At 48.5% G+C, this 20,614-nt stretch overlaps 5 protein-coding genes across 5 annotated transcripts; 3 read left to right on the top strand and 2 right to left on the bottom strand.

The window, feature by feature from the left end:
- Window positions 1-110: 110 nt before the first annotated feature.
- Window positions 111-2,975, top strand: L3040_004098 (uncharacterized protein; the record flags this gene model as incomplete). Its single annotated transcript, XM_007290918.1, has 1 exon — window positions 111-2,975. One exon carries the CDS (start codon window positions 111-113, stop codon window positions 2,973-2,975), a length of 2,865 nt encoding a protein of 954 aa, XP_007290980.1.
- Window positions 2,976-5,995: 3,020 nt separating this feature from the next.
- On the bottom strand, window positions 5,996-6,626 carry L3040_004097 (uncharacterized protein; the record flags this gene model as incomplete). The annotated part of the gene is made up of 3 exons (XM_066154785.1): window positions 5,996-6,112; window positions 6,298-6,483; window positions 6,531-6,626. The coding sequence occupies 3 exons, from the start codon at window positions 6,624-6,626 to the stop codon at window positions 5,996-5,998; spliced, it is 399 nt and encodes a 132-aa protein (XP_066011860.1).
- A 1,709-nt stretch (window positions 6,627-8,335) lies between these two features.
- L3040_004096 (uncharacterized protein) lies at window positions 8,336-9,259 on the top strand (the record flags this gene model as incomplete). Its single annotated transcript, XM_007290920.1, has 2 exons — window positions 8,336-8,515; window positions 8,645-9,259. The coding sequence occupies 2 exons, from the start codon at window positions 8,336-8,338 to the stop codon at window positions 9,257-9,259; spliced, it is 795 nt and encodes a 264-aa protein (XP_007290982.1).
- Window positions 9,260-12,281: 3,022 nt separating this feature from the next.
- L3040_004095 (uncharacterized protein) lies at window positions 12,282-12,878 on the top strand (the record flags this gene model as incomplete). The annotated part of the gene is made up of 1 exon (XM_007290921.1): window positions 12,282-12,878. The coding sequence occupies one exon, from the start codon at window positions 12,282-12,284 to the stop codon at window positions 12,876-12,878; it is 597 nt and encodes a 198-aa protein (XP_007290983.1).
- A 2,298-nt stretch (window positions 12,879-15,176) lies between these two features.
- Window positions 15,177-18,071, bottom strand: L3040_004094 (uncharacterized protein; the record flags this gene model as incomplete). Its single annotated transcript, XM_066154662.1, has 4 exons — window positions 15,177-15,667; window positions 15,866-17,278; window positions 17,328-17,585; window positions 17,639-18,071. 4 exons carry the CDS (start codon window positions 18,069-18,071, stop codon window positions 15,177-15,179), a joined length of 2,595 nt encoding a protein of 864 aa, XP_066011859.1.
- Between the last annotated feature and the right edge of the window lie 2,543 nt (window positions 18,072-20,614).

Here is a 20,614-nt window from a genome sequence, read left to right as displayed (position 1 = left end):
ACAGAAGCAAGAATATAAAATATTCAATGAATTTGACACAGCTCAGCATGCGATGGCGGTCGTCGAAGACGGTTTCAGATACGCCAATTGGCCTGTAGGATACCAGAATAATGCGTCCGGCTCTCCAAAAGCTGGTGCAGAGGCCGAATGTGAGGGAGCTGCTGCGGTTCTTGGTGGAAGGAAACTATGCTCAGAGCTATGCGCCGGCGAATATTGGGAATGGAGATTGCAGAAGGAGATTTTGTGGATGGATAGGATGCGTGCGAGAACCCAGGAGGAGAAATTATGCTAGTGTGGCTTCAGCTGCGAGTAAGCAGGATGAGTGTTCGCAGGAAGGACGAGAGGATGGAAAAGGTCCCAAATACCACGAATGGGCACAAGCGAAGGACTGTTCAATAGAAGGGACTGGGGATACAGCACCTACGGGGGATATGGCCATGAGACTGCTTAGAAGAGCACAAGTACCGTCAGAATCGCGGGCAGGGACAGGGAGAGCGACATTTTCGACTCCGGATACCCACCCTCTCCCACCAGAACCCGGGGGTCTTCAGTTGGTCGAAAGAGTTATGCCGCCAGGGAACGAACCCGACTTGGCTGACACTCAGGAGCTGGAGGAGGAGAAAGGGAGACATGAAGTCTTATCATCTAAGCGGCTTCCGAGGCCCGCACCGGTACCTCTCTCACCAGCTATCCTACCCCCGGTGGCGAAAACGATACTGGGAAATGTATCAGCTGTGTCAAGCAATCGATGGGAGGAAACGAAGTGGACTCACGAGCAGCTCGATTTTGAGTCGAGTCTTGACCAGTGGCCTCTACCAGAGGGTAGCAAGGGGCGACTACTGGATTCTGCCACCTTCTCCCACGACTTTGATCTCTGGGCTCTATTTCTCGGCTACAGAAAGAGGATCTATGGCACTGAGGGTGTACGCCTATTCTGGAATCAGATCCGAGAAAGAGGCATTCTGATACCTACGGCTGGACCTCTGGCCGACCAAGTCTGGTCTACATTCGTGGATCTAGGCATAGAAGACCCTTCTGTGTTGCCTCAAATAATCGACTACGCCGACTTGGTGTTGCAACATGATGGAAGGCGTTGGTCGAAACTTTACTCTCGAATCATCCAGCAACTTCTAACATCTGACCATGCAAAGCTTGCTCACAAGTGGCATAAACGACTGATACAAAATCATCCACCTGGGCCTAGAGGATTCGCCGAAATGTGTCGTCATATCGTGTTTAAATCGGGTGATCTCGTCGCCTTGCGAATCATACATCGGCAGTGCCCCTATCGAAATACATATGGGAAAATTATCCCAGCCCTGTGTGAGAAAGAGGATTTCACCACCGCCACAAAGTGGCATGACTATCTGGTAGATCTGGGCGATTTACCAAGTTCAGCCAAGATGGCGTACCCTTTAATTCAACACTACGATAAGTATAAACCTCTGCGAGCCAGACGGCTGGTCAGCAGTCTTGTTAATGCTGGAGTTCCATCGGCCGATACTTTGGCCAAAGGTTACGAAGGGTACCAAGGTATCTCTCGCGAGATGATGAACTTAATCCACGGAGAGACACACAATATTCCCGTGAAGCAATATAATGATAAGCTTGGAGCTAGATGGTTTGCCACCGAATGGATTTCGCTGGACGTCGCTATCAACGGAGTAACTGCTCTAGGAGTCCAGTCGATTGGCCCTCTCTCGCTGCAAGCAATGGTACTACGAGAGCCAGATCTCAAACTAATATATTCGAGAATCGCCCAATTGCGAGCTGGCGGCGTCTCTATCGGTAACTCGCTCTACTCCCAGGCCGTGGAGAGCTTCGCCAAAGATGGGAAGTATGATCTACTCGCTAGCCTTCTAAACAGCGACCAACATCCCGACGAGCTTGAGAATTTTGAGCTCCAAGAATCCTTGCTCTCGGCATATGTTAAAGCTGGAGACTGGGCTCAGTATCGCAGGACGATGGCGATCAGGCTCCTGTCGAGCACGTCGCCTGAGAGCGAGAAGCAAAATATTGAGTTGAGGGTTATCGCTTCTACTGGGAATGTCCCATCTGTTCTCAATGGTGTCGAGGATATGATCATCAACGGGATAGAATTCGAGCCCCGGACCATAACCTGTCTTATCCGATCTATCCTCTTCTCTCGACAAAAGGGACGGCATCCGATGTCTAGAAGACGAGATCCTCACTCGTCTAACCGACCAACCGACCTTGACAGTTGTATTCTAATGCTGAAAAGCATCGTCCGATGCGGAGCTTACATCGAGCCGCAAGATTGGCACGAGATAATCCGCCGCCTCGGAATGCTCGGACGCCTCCACGAACTGAAAGAACTCCTTCTTTGGCTGGCGAACGTGTATAGAGGCAATTGCTCCACCAGCTGGGCCAAAAAGTACCACGTGCCACGCGAAGTCCAGACAAGCGTTCCTCAACATCCACTCCGTACTCTCTTCGCTCCCGACCTCCAGCGCGCCATTGTAGAATGGGGCTTCATCACCAATTCCCGCCATCAGAACCTCCAGCTCTCAGCTCAAAGACAACTCCACACCAGAACCAACGAACCCCGCCAACTCACCTGGGGGATTCTCCTCCTGCGTGATCTTAACAGACTCGGTGTTTTCATCGACGGCCGCGCTGTCAGGAAATCAATCTTTGATCGCCTCATTACATACTACGGACCCGGCCACTCCAACAAGTTGTACAACTCGACTTTCGCAGTCCGGCTTCCTGAGTTGGAAGTCGTGGCGAGAGAGATAGACGAGGCCCTCGGTGGGGATTATTTCGCCTCCGTGAAGCTTGGCGAGATTGTAGAGAGGAAGGCTATGGTGAGATTGCAGAAGTTGGCTAGGCGGAGGGCGAAGGGTTCAGGGAAGATTAGTCGGGATGTGAGGATTGAACGGCTGAGGAAGGACTCGAGACTTTTGGATGATGATATGTGTTGGGAGACACGAGGGATGGAGGGCAGTGCTTAGGAAATTCGATACCCCTGTTCTTTTGCTTGCTGGCTTGATTATTTTCTTGTATCATCTTATGTTTAGCTGGTTTGATTGGTAGGTCACCCGCTCACTCTCTCACGGCCTACGGATATGGGATACAACTTACGATCCACATACCTCGTATGCCCGTGAAAATTTTGAAATTTCATCCCCTTGGCATCTGGCCTGTTGATCATTTATTCATTCGATTCAGTCTCAAACCTGGGGGTTGCGAAGTAAAGGAAAGAGGATTAAAGGATACGAGATTGAATTGCATCTCAAGCAAAGTAAAGAGCTTCAAATATGCTGTGCGCAGTTTTGCAAATTCCTCCTTGCAGCAAAGGCTATGTGGGAGGTGGGTGGCCTTTTGTCCCTGATGTTGTGTTTAACTTGAAAGTTTAAAATGATAATAATTGTGCTTATGTTTGTATTTGATTAATCACACATTCAGAATACTTTCGCCAATTCTTCTGTAATCAACTTCTCAATTGATCCAAAAGAATTTCGGCCGTGGTATTTTGTATCCTGCCTATAAAAATGATTTGAGAGCCCTCAATCTTTAGGAAGCTACACCCGTGGCTGCTACTCCGTCCTTCACTTTGCTAATATCGAGTAGAAACGAGAATGGAGTTGATACTAAGAGAATATCTAATGTCGCGCTTGCTGACGACTTTTGAAATAGCTCTACCCCCCTCCTTCCTCCCCTCCTTCTGGCCCAGTCACTTACACATGGGCCCACCCACCATCTCACTACCCCATTGAAAATGATCGAGGGGCGACTAAAAAAAACCCTGAACGAGTTCATTTTCTCCTCTCCTAGATAGTGTATATATAAAAAAAAGGGACAAAAATAAAGAAACCCAAAACTGCAAAACTTCACCAGAAGCCCGTATACCGATACGAGGTCCTGGCTATCAAACCTAATTGAATAGGTTATTTCTCTCCCGGATTCCGGGGGCCCAATCGATCCCGTCCAGTTTGATCGAAAGACGACTTGCCTACCAAGCCATCTCGCCTGCTGGATGCCCAAAATATAGGAATTGGAAGTTAAGTACATGATACGGAAATACTTCGGCAGATCTTGACACCGGCGATTAGTAGTGGATTTATCTTCTTCTCCCAACCAGTCTTTTCGCAAATAGTCTTTTCGTAACTAGGAAATCTTCTGCCCCTAACCTTATGAAACTCTCAGCTCGAGGTGTCTCGCTGTGGCAGTCAGGTGCGCTGGTGCTGTATCGCAAGTCGGCACCACCAAGGCGGGACACTTTTATCCAAACACTTATTAAACAACAACTACAGATAAAAACATAATAAAGAGAGTATATAGATGATCAGAAAACATTTGCTATACAAATGTGTGTCATAGATATAAAGACGTATCTATTTATTGCAAGTCAAAAAATTATAATGTAAGGAGAACATAGCCAAAAACCGTTTTAGATAATCAAATTTCACTTCTCCGTCTGGAAGATCTCAACATCAACAACCCAAATTAAAGAAAAACATCTTATGAGCCGATGAGAAATAATATATTCTATTATATTACTACAAGAGATAAATACTAAATGAGATTTGGTAGTACAATGAATGTATTTCTACAACAAGACTGATTTTCGAGTTCTTCGATTTTCCTAGTATTTACAGGGCAGATCTGACATACTTATTCGCATCGTAAAACAGTTCCAAATCAGTCAATCTTTTGCATCGTAACCGGTTCGCTTTGGCTGCCAGCCACGTTTCAATCGACCCCGATATGCGCCGTTTCTTACGCATAATAGCGAATGTTTCAGAACGGATGGTGAGCAAGGGTGCTGCTAGATGTATTGATTACTCGTACTCGCGCGATTTTGAAGAGGTTGAGAATTTGGATACGCTAAGCTTAATTAATGCACCGACTTATACCATTAAAAAAAAGTGCACATCAAAAGTACCATCTTTACTGCTTTAACCCAACACAATTAAAGAATAATAACTTGTGATTAAAAATTGATTAAATGATTGTTATCAAACTCAATACGGTGCATCTTTCTATACAGAAATAATTACGAGGTAATAGTTGGTTGATTTTTTATTCATTGCAAAGGAGCAAATTTTACTGTCCCGCCTTGATAGTGCGGACTTGCTACAGCGAGTCGGTCAATTCTTTCGAATTAAATTCAAGGTAACCGTCGATTAACCGACGAATATATCTGAACGAGATTTTGAACATAAAAAAATAGCCTTGGTCACGATAAAGCCGGGCCCCATCCTCAAACTTTTTTTTTTATTTTCAGTATCATTATTGAAGCCGTAAGCTTCCGCTTATCGCAACGCGCAGCTGTGTTAAAAAAAAAAACCGCAGTCTTGCTAGGAATTTATGAGGCTCATTCCAAGGATGCGCTTAAGAGTGGGTCTCACGCGGCTGATTTCCCGCTTATCACGTCGATCAAAAGCTTAAACAAACAACGGTCACTTGGGGAGGAGGAGCGGAAAGGAACAATCCCATGAATTCCTAGTTTAAAGCCTGCCAATTGTGAGCATTGGGAGTCGAACCCCAAGTCCATTCCAAATTCCCGAAGTCTAGGGGGATCGAACCCCAAGCTCCTTTCCGTCTTTCAAACTCACACCTCTCCAGCCGTGGCCCCCCTCGTGCGCCGCAAAGTGCGCAGAGCAAATTATCTTGGCCTGTTTTTTCGCGGCCTCGCCAATCTTTCCTCGATTCCCTGAGCGACTCTGTTCTCCATATATTCCTTTATAGCATCCGAATTTGTGTCGAGGATCTTGGTCACAACGATATTATGATCGTTATGCTCGCTGTAGTTAAGATAGACCGCCAAAAATGGCGTCAGCAATAGAGGGAGATACATCAAGTATCTCTGCCATCCAGTGCTTGGTTTGTTCTCGTACTATATAATGAGGTTAGTTTGAATCCAGAAGAGGGACAATTTACATACAACACTAGCATAAAACGCGACCGCACCGAGCATATAGCTCAGAAAGACCATGGTGCCTGTCTGCCATTTATACCCGTAAAAAAGTCAATTTAAGATAATTAAGTTCTTTCGATGCTGGTCCGCATGCGCTGTTCGTAACTCGGTCGTGACTTCTTGTGGCCCGCCGGCCGTTCGCGACGCCTCGGTCATTTTTCTCATAATCTATATGATCCAAGTATTAGCTCATCCCATTCATTTTTCTCCGGTCTTAGTGAACGGCCCGACCGCATGATTTGTAATGGAACTCTAATGTCGAGAATCCGCTGCGCTTTCCGCCTGACAGGCTTCTGTTGGCTCCAAGAACGTCCTTTCTTCGAACCAAGAAGGATAATGAAACTCAATCTTACTTTCTTATGCCTGATGGTGTTGAAAAGTGCCACATGTGGCTCCCAATTAACTGGATTTAATCCGTATCGATACGCGCGAAGCGTAATCTCCATGTCCGACATTTCTAGCAGATCATCTAAACTCCCGCCTTCCCCGCACACTCGGATCAGTTCTGTGACTATATTCCCTGGAAATTCCTCCGTCGCCTAGAATCTTTAATCAAGGTTATTGAATGCTGTAGACGAGTACGTACTTGTTGAATCCATGCGATTCGGGGGGTCACTGGGACCACTTCGGGTTCTGGCTGCTCCGCAGCCTGAGCTTGCATACAGGAAGCAATTGATGCCATTTTGTTACTGGAAAAAGAAGATTGGGCTCGGGTTCAGTTGATTGTAATGGGTTTGATGAAGCTGGATTCGATTAGCAACAGACAAGAGTTGATGACAAGAGCATTTCGGACCCCAGCCTAATGGAACCCACATACTAGCCAGAGCCTAGACTAGGTCCTAACGCTTGACTCGAGGCTGAGGAAATCTATGAGTGCTGGCAATCATCTTCAGGCTTTGCTGTTATTCCGTTCTCGTCTTGAGCTGGTGCAAGTTTTTTCTTAGGGAGACCTTCCACTCCCTACCTATGTCTGCGAAAGTTGGACCGCTGACTGGCCCCCGTTCTCCCTTATCTCAGAACGATACAACCGCCGAATAATATCCCTGGATCGTCCATAATCTGCATCCCCCTAAGTTGCTGGGATTACAAGAAGTTAAGAAGAGTCCTCTCTACGCAGCACTTGAAGCATTCCTTTGGAAAGGGTTCTCATTCGCGACTACAGTGGGACCCAACGGTACTTTCGAACTATTCCACCGACGAACTATGCGAAGGCAGGCAAAACAATGATTATTAAGGGGACGCAACGACACACTTCGCTTGGCCTTGTACGAGAGCTGGTGGCTACAACACCAATTGACCCTGGCTATGCACGAAAAGGGCGTAACGAGGAACAATTGGACACCAGAGATAACCATGATTGCTACGAGGACGCAAAGGATTGGAATTGACCCTGTACCCGACAGCTGATGGCTACGGCTCGATTTGACACTGGGCTATACACGACAAAAGCTCGACAAGGATTAGATTGACACCAGAGATAACCATCGTCGCTACAACAAGCTTGGATGACGCAAAAGATTAGACTTGGTCCTGTATCTGACAGCCGACAGCGACGGCCTTATTTGACACTGGGTTGTGCATAACAAAGGATCGACGAGGAACACATTGATATCAGAGATAGGTATCGTTGCTACAGAAAGCTTGGAGGATGCGTGAGAAAGGACGTGGGCCTGTGCCTGACATTTTATGGCTACGGCCTTGCAATATACTACTCTCTCTCTCTCTCTCTCTCAAGGGTGGAAGGGGGTGGGGGGAGAAACTGGTTGAAGTCGGGATACCGCATGGAATTAATAATGGCATGGGTATCTCAGCCAAAGAAAGTGCCAAAAATCGCAAGAAAAATTATATGGCAAAATTTGCAATTCATAGACTTACCAACAAACAAGAGCTGCAATCTCAGTTGAAGATTATTGGCTGCAAGTGCGCGAAAACAGATTTCATCGAATGATTCGGTCTCTTTCTTTCCTGAATGCTTCAACCACTAGTCGAGTCTATGTGTCATGTCTCTGAAGTACGCGAGCTGTATTGATCTACAAAAATACATTCGATCGCAAGCAAAATATAACACGTTCTAATCCAGGGAGCTCATGTGCAGGATAGTAAGATACGAAAAATGCCGCACGCCGTTTGCGGCGAGGAGGGAGAGACCTATAGTAGGATGGATGTATATCCCCAAGTCCGGTCTGCTAAAAAAAAAAAAAAAAAAAAAAAAAAAAAAAATTAGAAGTACCGGGCGCTAACTTAAGCACACGCACAAAGGTAAGAAAAAAAAGATCACCAGCATCAGACAAAAAACCCTTCCTTATCATGAATCACATATTTCTCATTTCTAGCCCATATTCCTATTTTCTTCTCCACCCAAGACTGCAGATATCCATCCATCCATCTACCATGGCATTATCATCTACATGCAAGAGACTTCTTCGTCTACTCATCCCATCGGCCCCTGCAGAGAACGCCTCTCCCCCGCCTCCTCCTACTCTCGCAGAACAGATCGAGAGAATAGTTACAAAGAGGCGCCGGCCATCATACCTAACCGCCAAGGAAGAGCGCAATATCTTCGTCCGAAAGGTACGTATTAACGATGAAATATCCACCCCCCACCCCTCCCCAATAAAAATTAAAAAATTAAAACCCTCAAGAATGGAATCAAAGTGCTGCTCATACTCAATGCTGACAAACGTAAAATTTTACTATCAGCTGGCCTCATCACGAGCCCTGAATGAGATCCAGATCAACGTGATCGTGACGGCTCTGGGCGAGAAGTACCCGACCGTGGAATCGCTGCTTGTCGCCGTCCGCTTTAGAAAGGGTCAATTTGCGACATTCTATCCGAGTACGACCGGCAAACGATTCTATCCATATGACTACCCCAGGCGGCCGGGCCCAAGAGTCTACGATGGACTCAGACCGTCTCCCGAGGAGAAGAAGCTCTTGGGGACACTGTACAATGGGGGGGTGACAGACGAGTGGCTGGCGAAAGACTTCGTCGCCCCTTTACGGGATGCTGCAACCGACTACGAGTTCGAGGAGAATAGTTGGTGGCAGGCGAGAGGGTATCATTGCGAATACCACTATCTGAATCAGGTCTGGGACGAAGAGATCACGCGCTGCTATTGTGGTGGCCGAAATATCAAGAGCTGGCGTTGGGAATGGTCTGGAGAGGGATACAGGAATGGAGAGGAGTACATGGCACAAAAGTCCCAAGAAAGAGGGTCTAAGGGAAGAGTGCTTGAACAGGATATAAGTATCATTCAGTATCTTGATGGCTCCAGGTGGAACGCTCCCTTTGGTATGGGATCTCCTAAGGCCTAGGGCGCATGGTTACGTCCGTCGCAGGATCGGTAGAACCGATTATAGAGACCAGGGGTAAGCATATTGATCGAAAAAGAAAAATCCCATTCGTTCCTGGTTCAAGCCTGCCAACTGTGGGCCTTGGAGTCGAACCTCAAACTTATCCGCTCACGGCAACTGAAAAGTGTTTTCCTCCCACGCTCTAGGGCCGCCCAAAATCCCCCCCCCCCCCCCCCCCCCCCATTCGTAAACTTGTCGTAAAAAAATTCCCCCCGGACTCCTCTGCTCTCGACAATCCTCGCTTCAACCCATTGGTGTATTCTTTCCTCGATGTGCCGCTGCACGGCATCCGAATCGGTATCTAAAATTCTCACGACAGTGATGTTCAGAGCATGATGTTCGGACCAGCTCCAGTATAGAGCTACAAATGGTATGCCATCGAGCAGAAGATACTCCAAGTACCTTTTATAGCTTGTACTCGGCTTGTTTTCATACTGTATAACAAGATTATTTTCAACTTATAAAAAGGACGGTTCAATTTACTTACCACGCTCGCGTGCAGTCTGTACCTGCTTGACTCTCCTTTTGTGGTTTTCCCTTGATGAAAGGTTTCTTTTTATGTGATCCATCCTATCTGTAGGGGAAGGGCGCATGCGACAGTAGCCCTCGCTACAGCACTATGAATTGCCTTCTGGGGCCTTCTTGTATGTAACTCCTTAGCTTAGCACGTCGCCGTACCCTATGGGAGGTCCCAGGGCGGCAGGCTTCGCCTGCTACCCGCCCGACGTAAATAAATACAACAACAACAACTACTACCACGCTCGCGTAGAATGCGACGGCACCGAGCGTATAGCTTCGGAACACCAAGGCCATCGTCTGCCACCTGTATCTGTAAAGAGGTTTGTTCCGTTCCGATGGCGACTTGTTGCGGCTGTTTGCCGGAGAAGATGCGTGTTAAACATCGTTCTCGAACTCCGCGAATCGCTCCGTGAGCTTTATATTTGATCCAAATGTCAGCATTTCTCCAGGGTTCCACTGGGCCCGTATGTGTAGACCAATTCCTCGGCAACATGCGAAGGGGAGAGCTCTATTGTCGAGAATCTTCAATCGCCATTTCCGAATGCATTGAGAGAACACGTACTTTTCGAATCCAATCCATCCAACGCGCGACCGCCGGGTCAATGGCTGTCGGGTGGTACCAATGGAAATGGGGAGCAATTGGCATGCTCTGCCAGGCCCGTAAATCCTTCGGCCATCCAATCCCCTTTTATCCTGCAGAAATATTTTTCAAAAATGAATCAATGTGAACATTTATCTCCCGCAAAATATGCTATCATGGCTCCTCGGCCTCTTTCATATCATATTCATACTTCTTCTGGCTTGGAGTCTGGGTAGTAGACAGGAGTCACAGGATATCATCTACGAAGCCTAGCCCCCCCTCTTCTCTCCATTTTCTGACGCAATACAACGAGAGCGGCGCAGAAGGGGGGGAAAAAAACTAAAAAACGGTAACCGCATACCGTTCCGAGAAGATATCATACGCTTAAAATCGAAATGATTTTAGCATGGAGTGAACAATGGACACCTCAACAATGGATGAGCTTGTTCCTGCTAGACAAGGCATGTGTTTACCCCTCTTCCTTTCCTGTTTCAATTTTGACGTGATAGATCGGCTCTGAAAACCTTCTCGAATTTGCGCAATTAGTAGCCATTGCACTGACTATTGCTCATCTTTTATGTTCTAAATATTTTGTGAACTAATAATAGAAACACTAGTACTACGGACGCACTAGAGGATGACTGTTTTTCGAGGCCCTGGCTAAAAATATGCTCTTTTCTTTCCGGCGCAATGGATAGACTCTGGACCATTCTCGCGCTTACCACGCTACTGCTTTTTGAAGAAGTGTGTAAGCTATTTATAGGAACACTTTTTAAGAGATATCAATACTCGTACGAAGCACTAGAGGATGATTCTTTTCTTTGGGCCTCAGAAGAGATTTTGGCCTTGAATATTGAGTCACGACGCCAGATTCCAGCTTAAATTCTCGATATGTCGGCTGGCGAGCTAAAAGAGAGAGAGAGGGAGAGAAGAAGAGGGAGAGAAGGAGAGAGAAGGAGAGAGAAGGAGAGAGAAGGAGAGAGAAGGAGAGAGAAGGAGAGAGGAAGAGGGAGAGAAAGAATGAGCATGTTTTTTAGTATATCTTCTAGTTCATTGTTTGGTGTATTCTTTAGTATGTTCTTTAGTATATGTTTTGGTGTATATTTTAGCTTTTCCACTCCCACTTCGACCGTCGCGTACTTGCACTCGATTCATTTTCAGTAAATAGAAATTTACAGAATGGATTGCCGAATAATCATTCGAAGTGTGGAAATATTCCTTGATGTTTGATCTCGCGTTGTGCTAATCGTGTGTTACTGGAGAGAATGGCTTAGCCGAAAACGACTTTCGCCTCATCGTGTATTGCACCCGTCACTTCTTCGCCCTTCTATTTCCAATTTATAGAAATTCACGTAGTAAATTGCTGAGTATAGATTTGAAGTATAGTGATCCTTAATGGTGTTTAATTTTGCATTTCAATAATCATGTGTTACTGGAAAGAATGGGAAAGTTCGTAATTTGGCCGAAAACCAGAAAATGCTCACATTGTCTAGAGTATTGGATTAGCTTAAAAATCTCTGAGTCACAGGCGTAGTTCCACTTAGTATTCACGTACTGAGCAAGTTTCCTAGCTCATATACTGAGCACATTTACTAACTCGATCTTGATTTTATGGCTTCTGGCTAAAAAATTAGCATGCCTCTTCGCAACTATATAAGGATGGCCTCCCCCCCCAGACCTACGACCTTTTTTCCAAACAAACCAAACACTGCAATCTCCAGTCTCCAGAAATTCGATTATATTACAGAATTCTTAACACCACTCGCTTTCTATCAGCCATCAGCTATCAGACTTATACCTCTCACATCTCTCACATCATACTTTTCTAAAAACCAAACACCAATACCCAACATAACCGACATCTCACCTATCCAAACACGAGACATGTCGGGCCCTTCAGAGAGATGTCAGATCGTCAACACACCCAAGAAGGGAGCTGAATGGAGCGAGGAGGAGATTGCATTGAACAACCAACCCGAGGCCCTCTCGTTCCTCCTTAAGTCAACCAAAGAGGAGTTGAACGGAGGCCTCAACAGAAATCGATACGGCATCGTCGTCGATTTCAACAAGCACAAGCGAGCGGCTGCTGATCAACACAACCAAGATGCTATAAAGCAGGACAACATTACGAACCAAGACAACACCGCCAGAAGCCTGAAGGCGAACGCGCCCGCTTCCGATCACGTTTCCCGACCGATTCTCGACAACGGATCAAACAACAAATTCACCGGACAGAAGATTGCCGGCTCAGATGCTGGAAAATTTAAGGGTCTTGCTGGAAGCAGATATGGAACGAATCTTCATCGCGGCGGCCCCCGCCATCCTCTGAGCGCCATGGGCCCGAAGGCGAAGGCGCCCGCATCGGATCATATTTCTCGACCTATCTTCGACGACGGATTGACGACCAAGTTCACTGGACAGGAGATTGCTGGCTCGGATTTTGGCAAGTTTAAAGGTCTTGCTGGAAGCAGATATGCTTGAGGACTTCTGGGAATGGGAATGGCATGCGATATTGTATGCCTCGTGTCGGGAAAGGCATGCGATATCGTATGCCCGGTGCTGGAAAGCAAGGAATGTTTGGATGGATGCGATGGTTACGAATTGGATGGGTCGAATCTACTGGGAGGAACGAATGCTACGGACTGTTAGGGGAGGCTGCCCTTACTTTGGGGACGATCTGCGATATCGTACGCCCAGTGCTGGGACATGGAGGGCTCTTTGGTTGGATACGATTGTTATGGAATTGGATATTGCCAAGGTTATGGGTTGGATGGAGTCAATGTACTGGGAGGGATGGATGCTACGGACTGTTAGGGGAGGCTGCCCTTACTTTGGGAACGATCTGCGATATCGTACGCCCAGTGCTAGGACATGGAGGGCTCTTTGGTTGGATACGATTGTTATGGAATTGGATACTGCCAAGGTTATGGGTTGGATGGAGTCAATGTACTGGGAGGGATGGATGCTACGGACTGTTGGAGGAGTTTGCCCTTGCTTCACTTCAAATGCAAGAAAAGACTTCTCGGACCAAACCAAACTATTTCCTGTGACTTCAGTGACCAAATAGTACTTAAAATTTCTCCATCTCAGTACCTCAGTTGTGAGATCCATTTATTTATCGAATCAATGTTCTCACTTTCAGTCGCTCTTTCAGACTATTTATTCATAGCAGAACAATCCTAAACAAGCCTTCCCATTTTCTTCAATGGTCTAACCTCTTTACAAGAAGACTTTTACCCCTCTTCACTTTGCCCGCTCGCTGGCCGCCATTAAGAATCGCACCTCGAGGTGACTGATCACCTCGAGAGTTCATTCAATCTGATACTCGAAGTCGAGTGACTCCAGGCCAGCTTCGTTGCCGTCCATAGATTCTGCTAGAACGGTCGCGATGACCGTAGTAGCTGTTGTTGCTGGAGAATGAAGCCGCTGTGTATGGAGAGAGCTTGCGAAAGACTGATTGATGAGAAGATTGCTGTTCGTGCTGGCTCGTAATTGGGGCTCGAAGTCGTTGGATTTACTCCTCAAGATACGAGGTAGCGTCAGCCGCGCTAACTTCAGGCAATTCCATTCGTAGTATATTCAAACAGATTGAATATACTGCCGGTTCAATCTTGCAGATATGTCCGGGATTATGGGCGCCTAAACACGTATCAGCGGGTAGTCGAACTCTAATCTCCGCTTAAGTTATCAATCAATGTAAACAAGTGATCGAAATATGAATAAAGTCGGAGAAGAAGTGATCATGACCATCTGAAATGGGCTTGCTTTCATCTGTAAATATCTCAATATCCGATCAGTTGTTCAATGCACCTTCCGGGAGCCGATGGCCGCAGAAATTTCGTTTTTGGTATATAAAACCCCGGACGTGTTCCCTGAACATATTCAGAATCTCCGTCTAGCTGGTCTAGTGGTTCATCGTCTGCCTGCTCCGATCTCGAATATCTGGGTTTTCGCTTTCGTGCGACCAAGGGGATTCTGAATATTCGAAAAACGGGTTCAATCACGTTTGTATTCCAGAACCTCGCCAATGCGGGTTTCTGGAAGATTTTTGCAATTTTTTGCATTAACGAAAATGGGCTAGCTGGCTGGCACGATCATTTTGACTTTATAGCGAGTCTACTGGACAAAGAAAGGGTTGAGGAATCAGTCGTAATCCCTTCATGTCAATAAGGAAGAGGTTTCGTGCACGTCAAAGCAAGAGTTGTTTGTCATGGCCATCCTCGGTCCATTGTAAAAAGACAAGACTAGCTACTCGGAAATCTGCGATTTCCCTCTCCCCAACCCATGTCCCCGAGCTGCGAACAGCTCTCCTCTATACCTAAACTACCCCCTCTCCCCTCCCCAGTCCCCGAGCTGCGAGCAGCTCTCCCCTATACCTAACTACCCCCTTTCCCCAATCCAATCCCCGAACTGCGAACAGTTCTCCCCTTTTCCACGAACTGCGAACAGTTCTCCTCTATGCCATTACTACCAGAGACTCTCAGGGCCCTGTACGGATCTCAACAAGCCAGCCTTTGCTGGAGAGGAGAGCAAGACACGTAATGACGACCTCCATCCGGCCGAAATAGTAAAGATATGCCGATCTCACAAGCTATTGCTAGCAAGGAGATCAAGACACATCAATACAGCTCCAGCCAAGTCGGTAGTCAAGTCAAAACGTGCCGATCTCAACAATCCAGCGCCGGCAAGGAGATCACGACTCAAGACCCCTCGAGCTCAACCCCCGCCCTCTATCCTCCCATCCCCCCCCAAATCCTCCCTATCCTCCTAATCCCCCCCTCACCGCCCAAGCGCCAATTTGAGCGGCCATGCGGACAGCAACACGATGCTGCCGATGAGCACGCTCTTCATGGTGAGCCTGGACGGCTCGGGTCGCCCACAGTCCTCCTCAAAGACGCAGTCGTCGTACGACGAGTGCTCTCCGCTCCCCTCCAGAAGCTCTCCAACCACCTCAATAGCAGGTGGGCTCGGTCGATCCGCGCACATTGGGACACATGCCGCCTCGGGAAAGTAGGGGCATGTGTTTTCCAAGTGGGACCGGTCAGGAGCCCATCTGCTGCTGGTGGTTGGTAGCTGCGGCAGCTGCAAGTACCAACTTGTGCAGATCAGACCCATTACGACGATGATCGCAGCCCCATACATAGTACGGGACCGGACCACCGCCGTGGGCCAGGATGATCTGCCACCCTGGCCCCGGGTTGTTCCAGACGGGAACACTGGTGAAATCGACACCACCATGATCGGAGAGGTGACCATGGTGGGTGCTGGAGCTGGTACTGGTACTGGTGCTGGTGCCGGTACTGGAGGGGGAGCGGGGGTCGGAACTGGGGCCGGAGCCGGAGCCGGAGTTGGAGCCGGAGTTGGAGCCAGAGGTGCTGGAGCACATGGCGAGAGGGAAACCGTCATCACCTGAGAGATGGAGCATGTGGGGGTCGGGGGAGGCATGACTGGAAGGGGTGCGGACGCACCCTGTCCCAGGGTCTCGGCATTGACGCCCGAGACCAATCCGGCGCCGCCTCGTCGTCCCGCAAGACGACGGCGTGCCTCCGGATCCCAATGCTTCCCCTTTCCGGAGACCACATTGCTCAAGTCCACCTTCAGCCAGTGGTACTTCGATCCTTGGTACTTGGCTTTCGCCAAGTACTGGCTCACGATTACCCCTTGGCCCTCGATGCTGCTGCCGGAACACAAGAGACGGCGCGAGGTCTCGTTGCGATCGAATTCCGGCAGCTCGCTAACGAGGCGTGCTAGGATTCCCTCCGCGAGACTGGCTCCCTCAAGGTCTCGGGCTGGCTGTACTGTAATCGTACCCAACCCCTCCCTGAGAGAGGCAATCTCGCTCTCCAACTCGCTGATCTTCTCGGTAGAGTCCGAAACCCTCTTACAGAGGGCCTCGTTCTCTACCTGTGAGTCGGAGACCCTCTGTAAGAGGGTCTCCTTCTCTACCTGTGAGTCTTCAAGCTGAAGACTCACCTCCTCCAGGGTGCTCTTGGTGCTGGCCAGCTCGCGCTGGGTCGTCTCAGCCACCGCCTGCTCTCCCTTCAGAGTCGCAATCTCGAGCTCAAGAGCTCCGAGCTTTACCGTCAGGCAATTGTTGTCCTTGACGTCTTGCTCAAAGCTCTTGAGCTTGAGATTTGCTGCGAGAAGATCGCTCTTCAAGCTCTCGTGGTCCTTCAGGCCTTCCTCGAGGTCTGCTACCTTGCGATTGGCCTCATCGAGGTCTGCTCGCGCAGCCCCGGCAGGTACAACCGCGGCAGCAGCCGCCTCGAGGGCTCGTTGGTTGGCTTGAAGTTGCTCAACCAAGAGCTTCTGGGCCTGAAGGTCCCGGTTGGCGGTCTCCAACTGGCTCCGGACCTGGTCCCGGTCCAGGGCGACCGCCGAGAACTTGTTCTTGGCTGCCTCCAAGATCTCCGCAGGCACAATTCGGGAGCTGAGCTCACCGGCCTTGGCCGTGAGCTCGGCGATCTCCTGTCCTTGGCTCTGCTGGAGAAGCTTGTATTGGGCTTCGAGGTCGCGGAAGCGGTCCCCGAGGAATCGGATCTCCCCATCCTTTCGCTCGAGGTCCGGGCGGCAAGACTCTTTCCCGTCTGCGATTCCGGCCTCGAAAGCCCGCTGGCTGGCAGCCTGGATCCGGCTCTCCAACTGGCCCTCGGTCATTGCGGGTGCCATCAACACATCGCCATACCCTGCTCCAGCCGTCTGGTTCTGGTCGCCGTACTGACCGTCCCCTTCATAGGCTGAAGCAAGGGCCTGGTCCTCGTCCCAGGCTGGCGTCTGGTTCAGGTCTCCCCATCCTCCACCGACTCCCTGGTCTCCCCATCCTCCACCGAATCCCCCACCCCATTGCCCACCAAATCCACCGAATCCTCCACCGAATCTGACTTTGTAAAAATTAGCACTGATATGATGTTGACGTTGTGCGAAACTTACAGTCTTCTCCAGTCGGTGCACCGGGCCATCCTCCAGGCCCAAAATCCTCCTCCTCTTGTGGACCCTCTTCCGATGGCTGGTCGTCGACAACACCGGCAGAGGGATGGTACCCGCTCTGCGCCGCTGCGTGTTGCTCTTGAATACGTCGAAACTTTTCAGTTTCGATCGTAGCGGCATCCTTGCCCAGATATCGGAGGCTCGGATCGATGTTGTCGTCGACGGGCGCCCACGAGGCTGCTCCGGACGGAGCAAGCCCAACTATACTTGTGGTTAGTACAAGATCGATCTGAGAACGGCAGGATAGAACTTACGCGTGAACGCCGACAGCCCTTGGCTGATCCCAAGCGCAACCTCCATGCTCGGTCCCCCAACAAATTGTGGCTCCTCCCCTGCCCCATCACCGGCCTTCTTGTATCCCTTCTTCGGGCTCACCGCCCCGGCCGCAAAACGATCTCCCTCCCCGTCGTCGTCCTCATCCCTACCCTTGCGCTTGGTTTGCAGAGGGGCTGCAGCCGCACGAGGTGCTGCGGCTGCAGCAGCAGGCTTGCTCGTGGTGTCCGAGCGGCCATACAAGAAGTCCTCTGCTCGCCTCGCGGCATCGGGGTCGGGCACGAACATCGGCTCGTTGGGTCTCGCCACGTGGAAGGGGCTGGGACCGGGACCAGCGAGACCCTCCGATGCTCGTGCTGGCTTGGGAGACTGGGAGGGCAGCGGCAGTTCGTACTTGGTGGGAGAGGGATACATGTCGTGAGGTGTGAGGTGGTTTGAGTTGTGTATGGAGAGGGGTGTATGTGTGTATGTGTTTGTGTAAGCTTGGCTTGTGTGTGTGGAGAGTTGTTGGAGTTGTGGTGGAGTTGTGTGCTTGGGGTTGTGTGAGTGTTAGGTTGTAAGTGAGTGAGAGGAGATGGGTTGAATATTTAAGGAAATAGCTGAAAAGAGTTGCGTGGAGGCGCTAAGGCTGGGACTAGTCCCAATCCGGTCGCTAAGCGAGGACGACGTCAACAACATCCTCTCACCTTCCACGAAAAGTCGCGTTGACGCGGCCGCATAGCCCCACCATCCCCGAATGGGAAATTTGTGGATTAGAGAGGCCTTTACACTCCTGGTTACACTGCTCTGCGTATTGAAATCGGAATCATTCTGGTATTTAGAAATAGTAACGCCGTAACGGGTAGGACCTCGAGTGAGCCTGATGACTACATGCAATTATTTGATACGGGGCAGATCCCTCGCTCGAGGCCTGAAGATAGGGATCTTCAATATAGGGAGCGAAATGACGAGGCCCTCTATACTAAAGTGATGTCGCCAAAGGATAAAAGCTCGATTTCCGAGGACTTCATTCCTGCTTGGAGGCCACCAATCGCGGAATAAAATAGCCACTTCTATCCCCCAGACAAGTGGTCACACGACATTTATCTTCAGCAATCAAGCCATCAACCCATCCTCCGTCCACGAGGACTTCCCACTTCGTCGTACCAACAAGTCACGCGAAGTCCAGCTCAAGTAGTCTCTCGCCGGAGACTTCCAGTCTCGATAGGAATTCGAGGAACTTAGAGAAGCCACGTCTGTGGTGTGTTGAGCCGGCAGAACTTGAGTATGGGTTTGTCGTGTGAAAGTCTTCCCTCGATTGTAGAACTTGTAACTAACGTCATTTCACCGGCAGTAGTTCCACCACCCAAGAAGTTACCTGCCTTACCAACATTCCCTCCTATACAAGCTTATTCAAGACGGATCTGCCGAAAAAAGCATCAATCAAGAGAAGTGATCCTGCGCTCAAGTTGAACCGCTGCTCTAGGATCTTCGGCAAAAGTGATGGATGCCAACAAGCCAGAGCGCCGGGGCCAAACAGCTCCCAAACAGCTTGACTTCAAAGACGAAGAGACGCAATCTGCCAAATCAAACAATACATATCAACTATAAATGGCAAAAGGTAGTGATACTGGGTGAGATCCAGCTTGGGGATACGAACGAAGCGTACACTCTAGATGCAACAATCTTTTCCCAGGTCTATGGATAGTTATAGGAAAGATTGTATGATATTGGAATCGCAAGTGTTGCAATGTGCAATCCGCAAACGGGACTGGGAAGGAAGCAATACAAGAGGACACGAAATATATTAATCTTGTGATCCAAGCAGGGAACGGAAAGCTCTCGCAGTATTTATTCTATGTATATAAATCTATGCTTTCTCTTCTGCCTTGAGAAATCAAGGAGCTAGAATACGAGATATTTCAATTGAAGAATTTTTCTTTCAAAGCACCCACCAGTGATATTATGGACAGTCTACAGAGATACACAAGAGGTTCTTCAAGCCCGAGACGGATCCATCAGCTGGAATTCAAACGCCAGCATAAATGATGCCACGGGCATCCGAAGAAAATTTTCGAACTCTCGATCTGCAGCCCCGAACGGAAGCCCTCTAGAGATTTGAAAGGAGGACATAAGTGAAGAGCTTTCTACCCAGAACGAAGAACACTCGGGGCTGGCCACACCAAGCAAGGAAGATAAGGTCTAAGAGGATTTTGTCCGAAGAGATTCAGTTGCATAGGTACCTAAGCATAGCATTTCTACTTCTAGAGCCATACGCAATTTTATTTTCATTCCAAGGAGAAAGAAAAAGAGAGGAGGTTCCGCTACTTGATTTTCTAATAAAGGATACAATAATCGCATAACATAACTGCCATTTTTCAGTTTTGAGATGTATTAGTGCTAGCATATTTCATCTTTGCTCTTCAGATGCTTAACTAATAAAAGCTATAGATCAAGATGCTAATTAGATGCACCATCTTCTAAATGTTATTGATGAGTAAACAACTGTTAATAACCGGTTATCTTGACAAAACCGCTCGTAAACAAGTCACAACTGACGAAAGATAGAGTAGATTTGGCGTAGATCTTTTGATAAAAGCAAAAACGACCTTGGATGCAGCATTGAATTATGTCAATGAGAACATTCGGAAATTTTTATGTCTAGGCTACTCAAGCAAAGAGGAAAAAGCAGTAGTTCATCAAAGATGAGACATGGTAAGAATCCCTTGTTATCGGCGAATTTCTTGCTTTCAACTTTGTCACTTCTAAAGAAGACGTCAGCTTGAGAGGTTTTAGTGCAAAGTATAGTCAATATAGTTGCCGATAATCAAGTATTGACTCTTCTAGTTGGGACAATCAGAGAAGACAAGGGAGATTTGGCAAAGAGCATAACTACTTGGGTATTCCAGCCAAGCTCGAAGCTTTTCGGGTTTATATGGTTGATGATGAAGGGTATAATCGCACTGGTAATGCAATTC

The sequence above is a fragment of the Drepanopeziza brunnea genome (genome assembly GCF_022702325.1).
Source record: "Drepanopeziza brunnea f. sp. 'multigermtubi' strain 214-2 chromosome Unknown ctg6, whole genome shotgun sequence".
NCBI classification, from domain to species: Eukaryota; Fungi; Ascomycota; class Leotiomycetes; order Helotiales; family Drepanopezizaceae; genus Drepanopeziza; species Drepanopeziza brunnea.
This window is presented reverse-complemented; position numbering and strand designations above follow the sequence as displayed.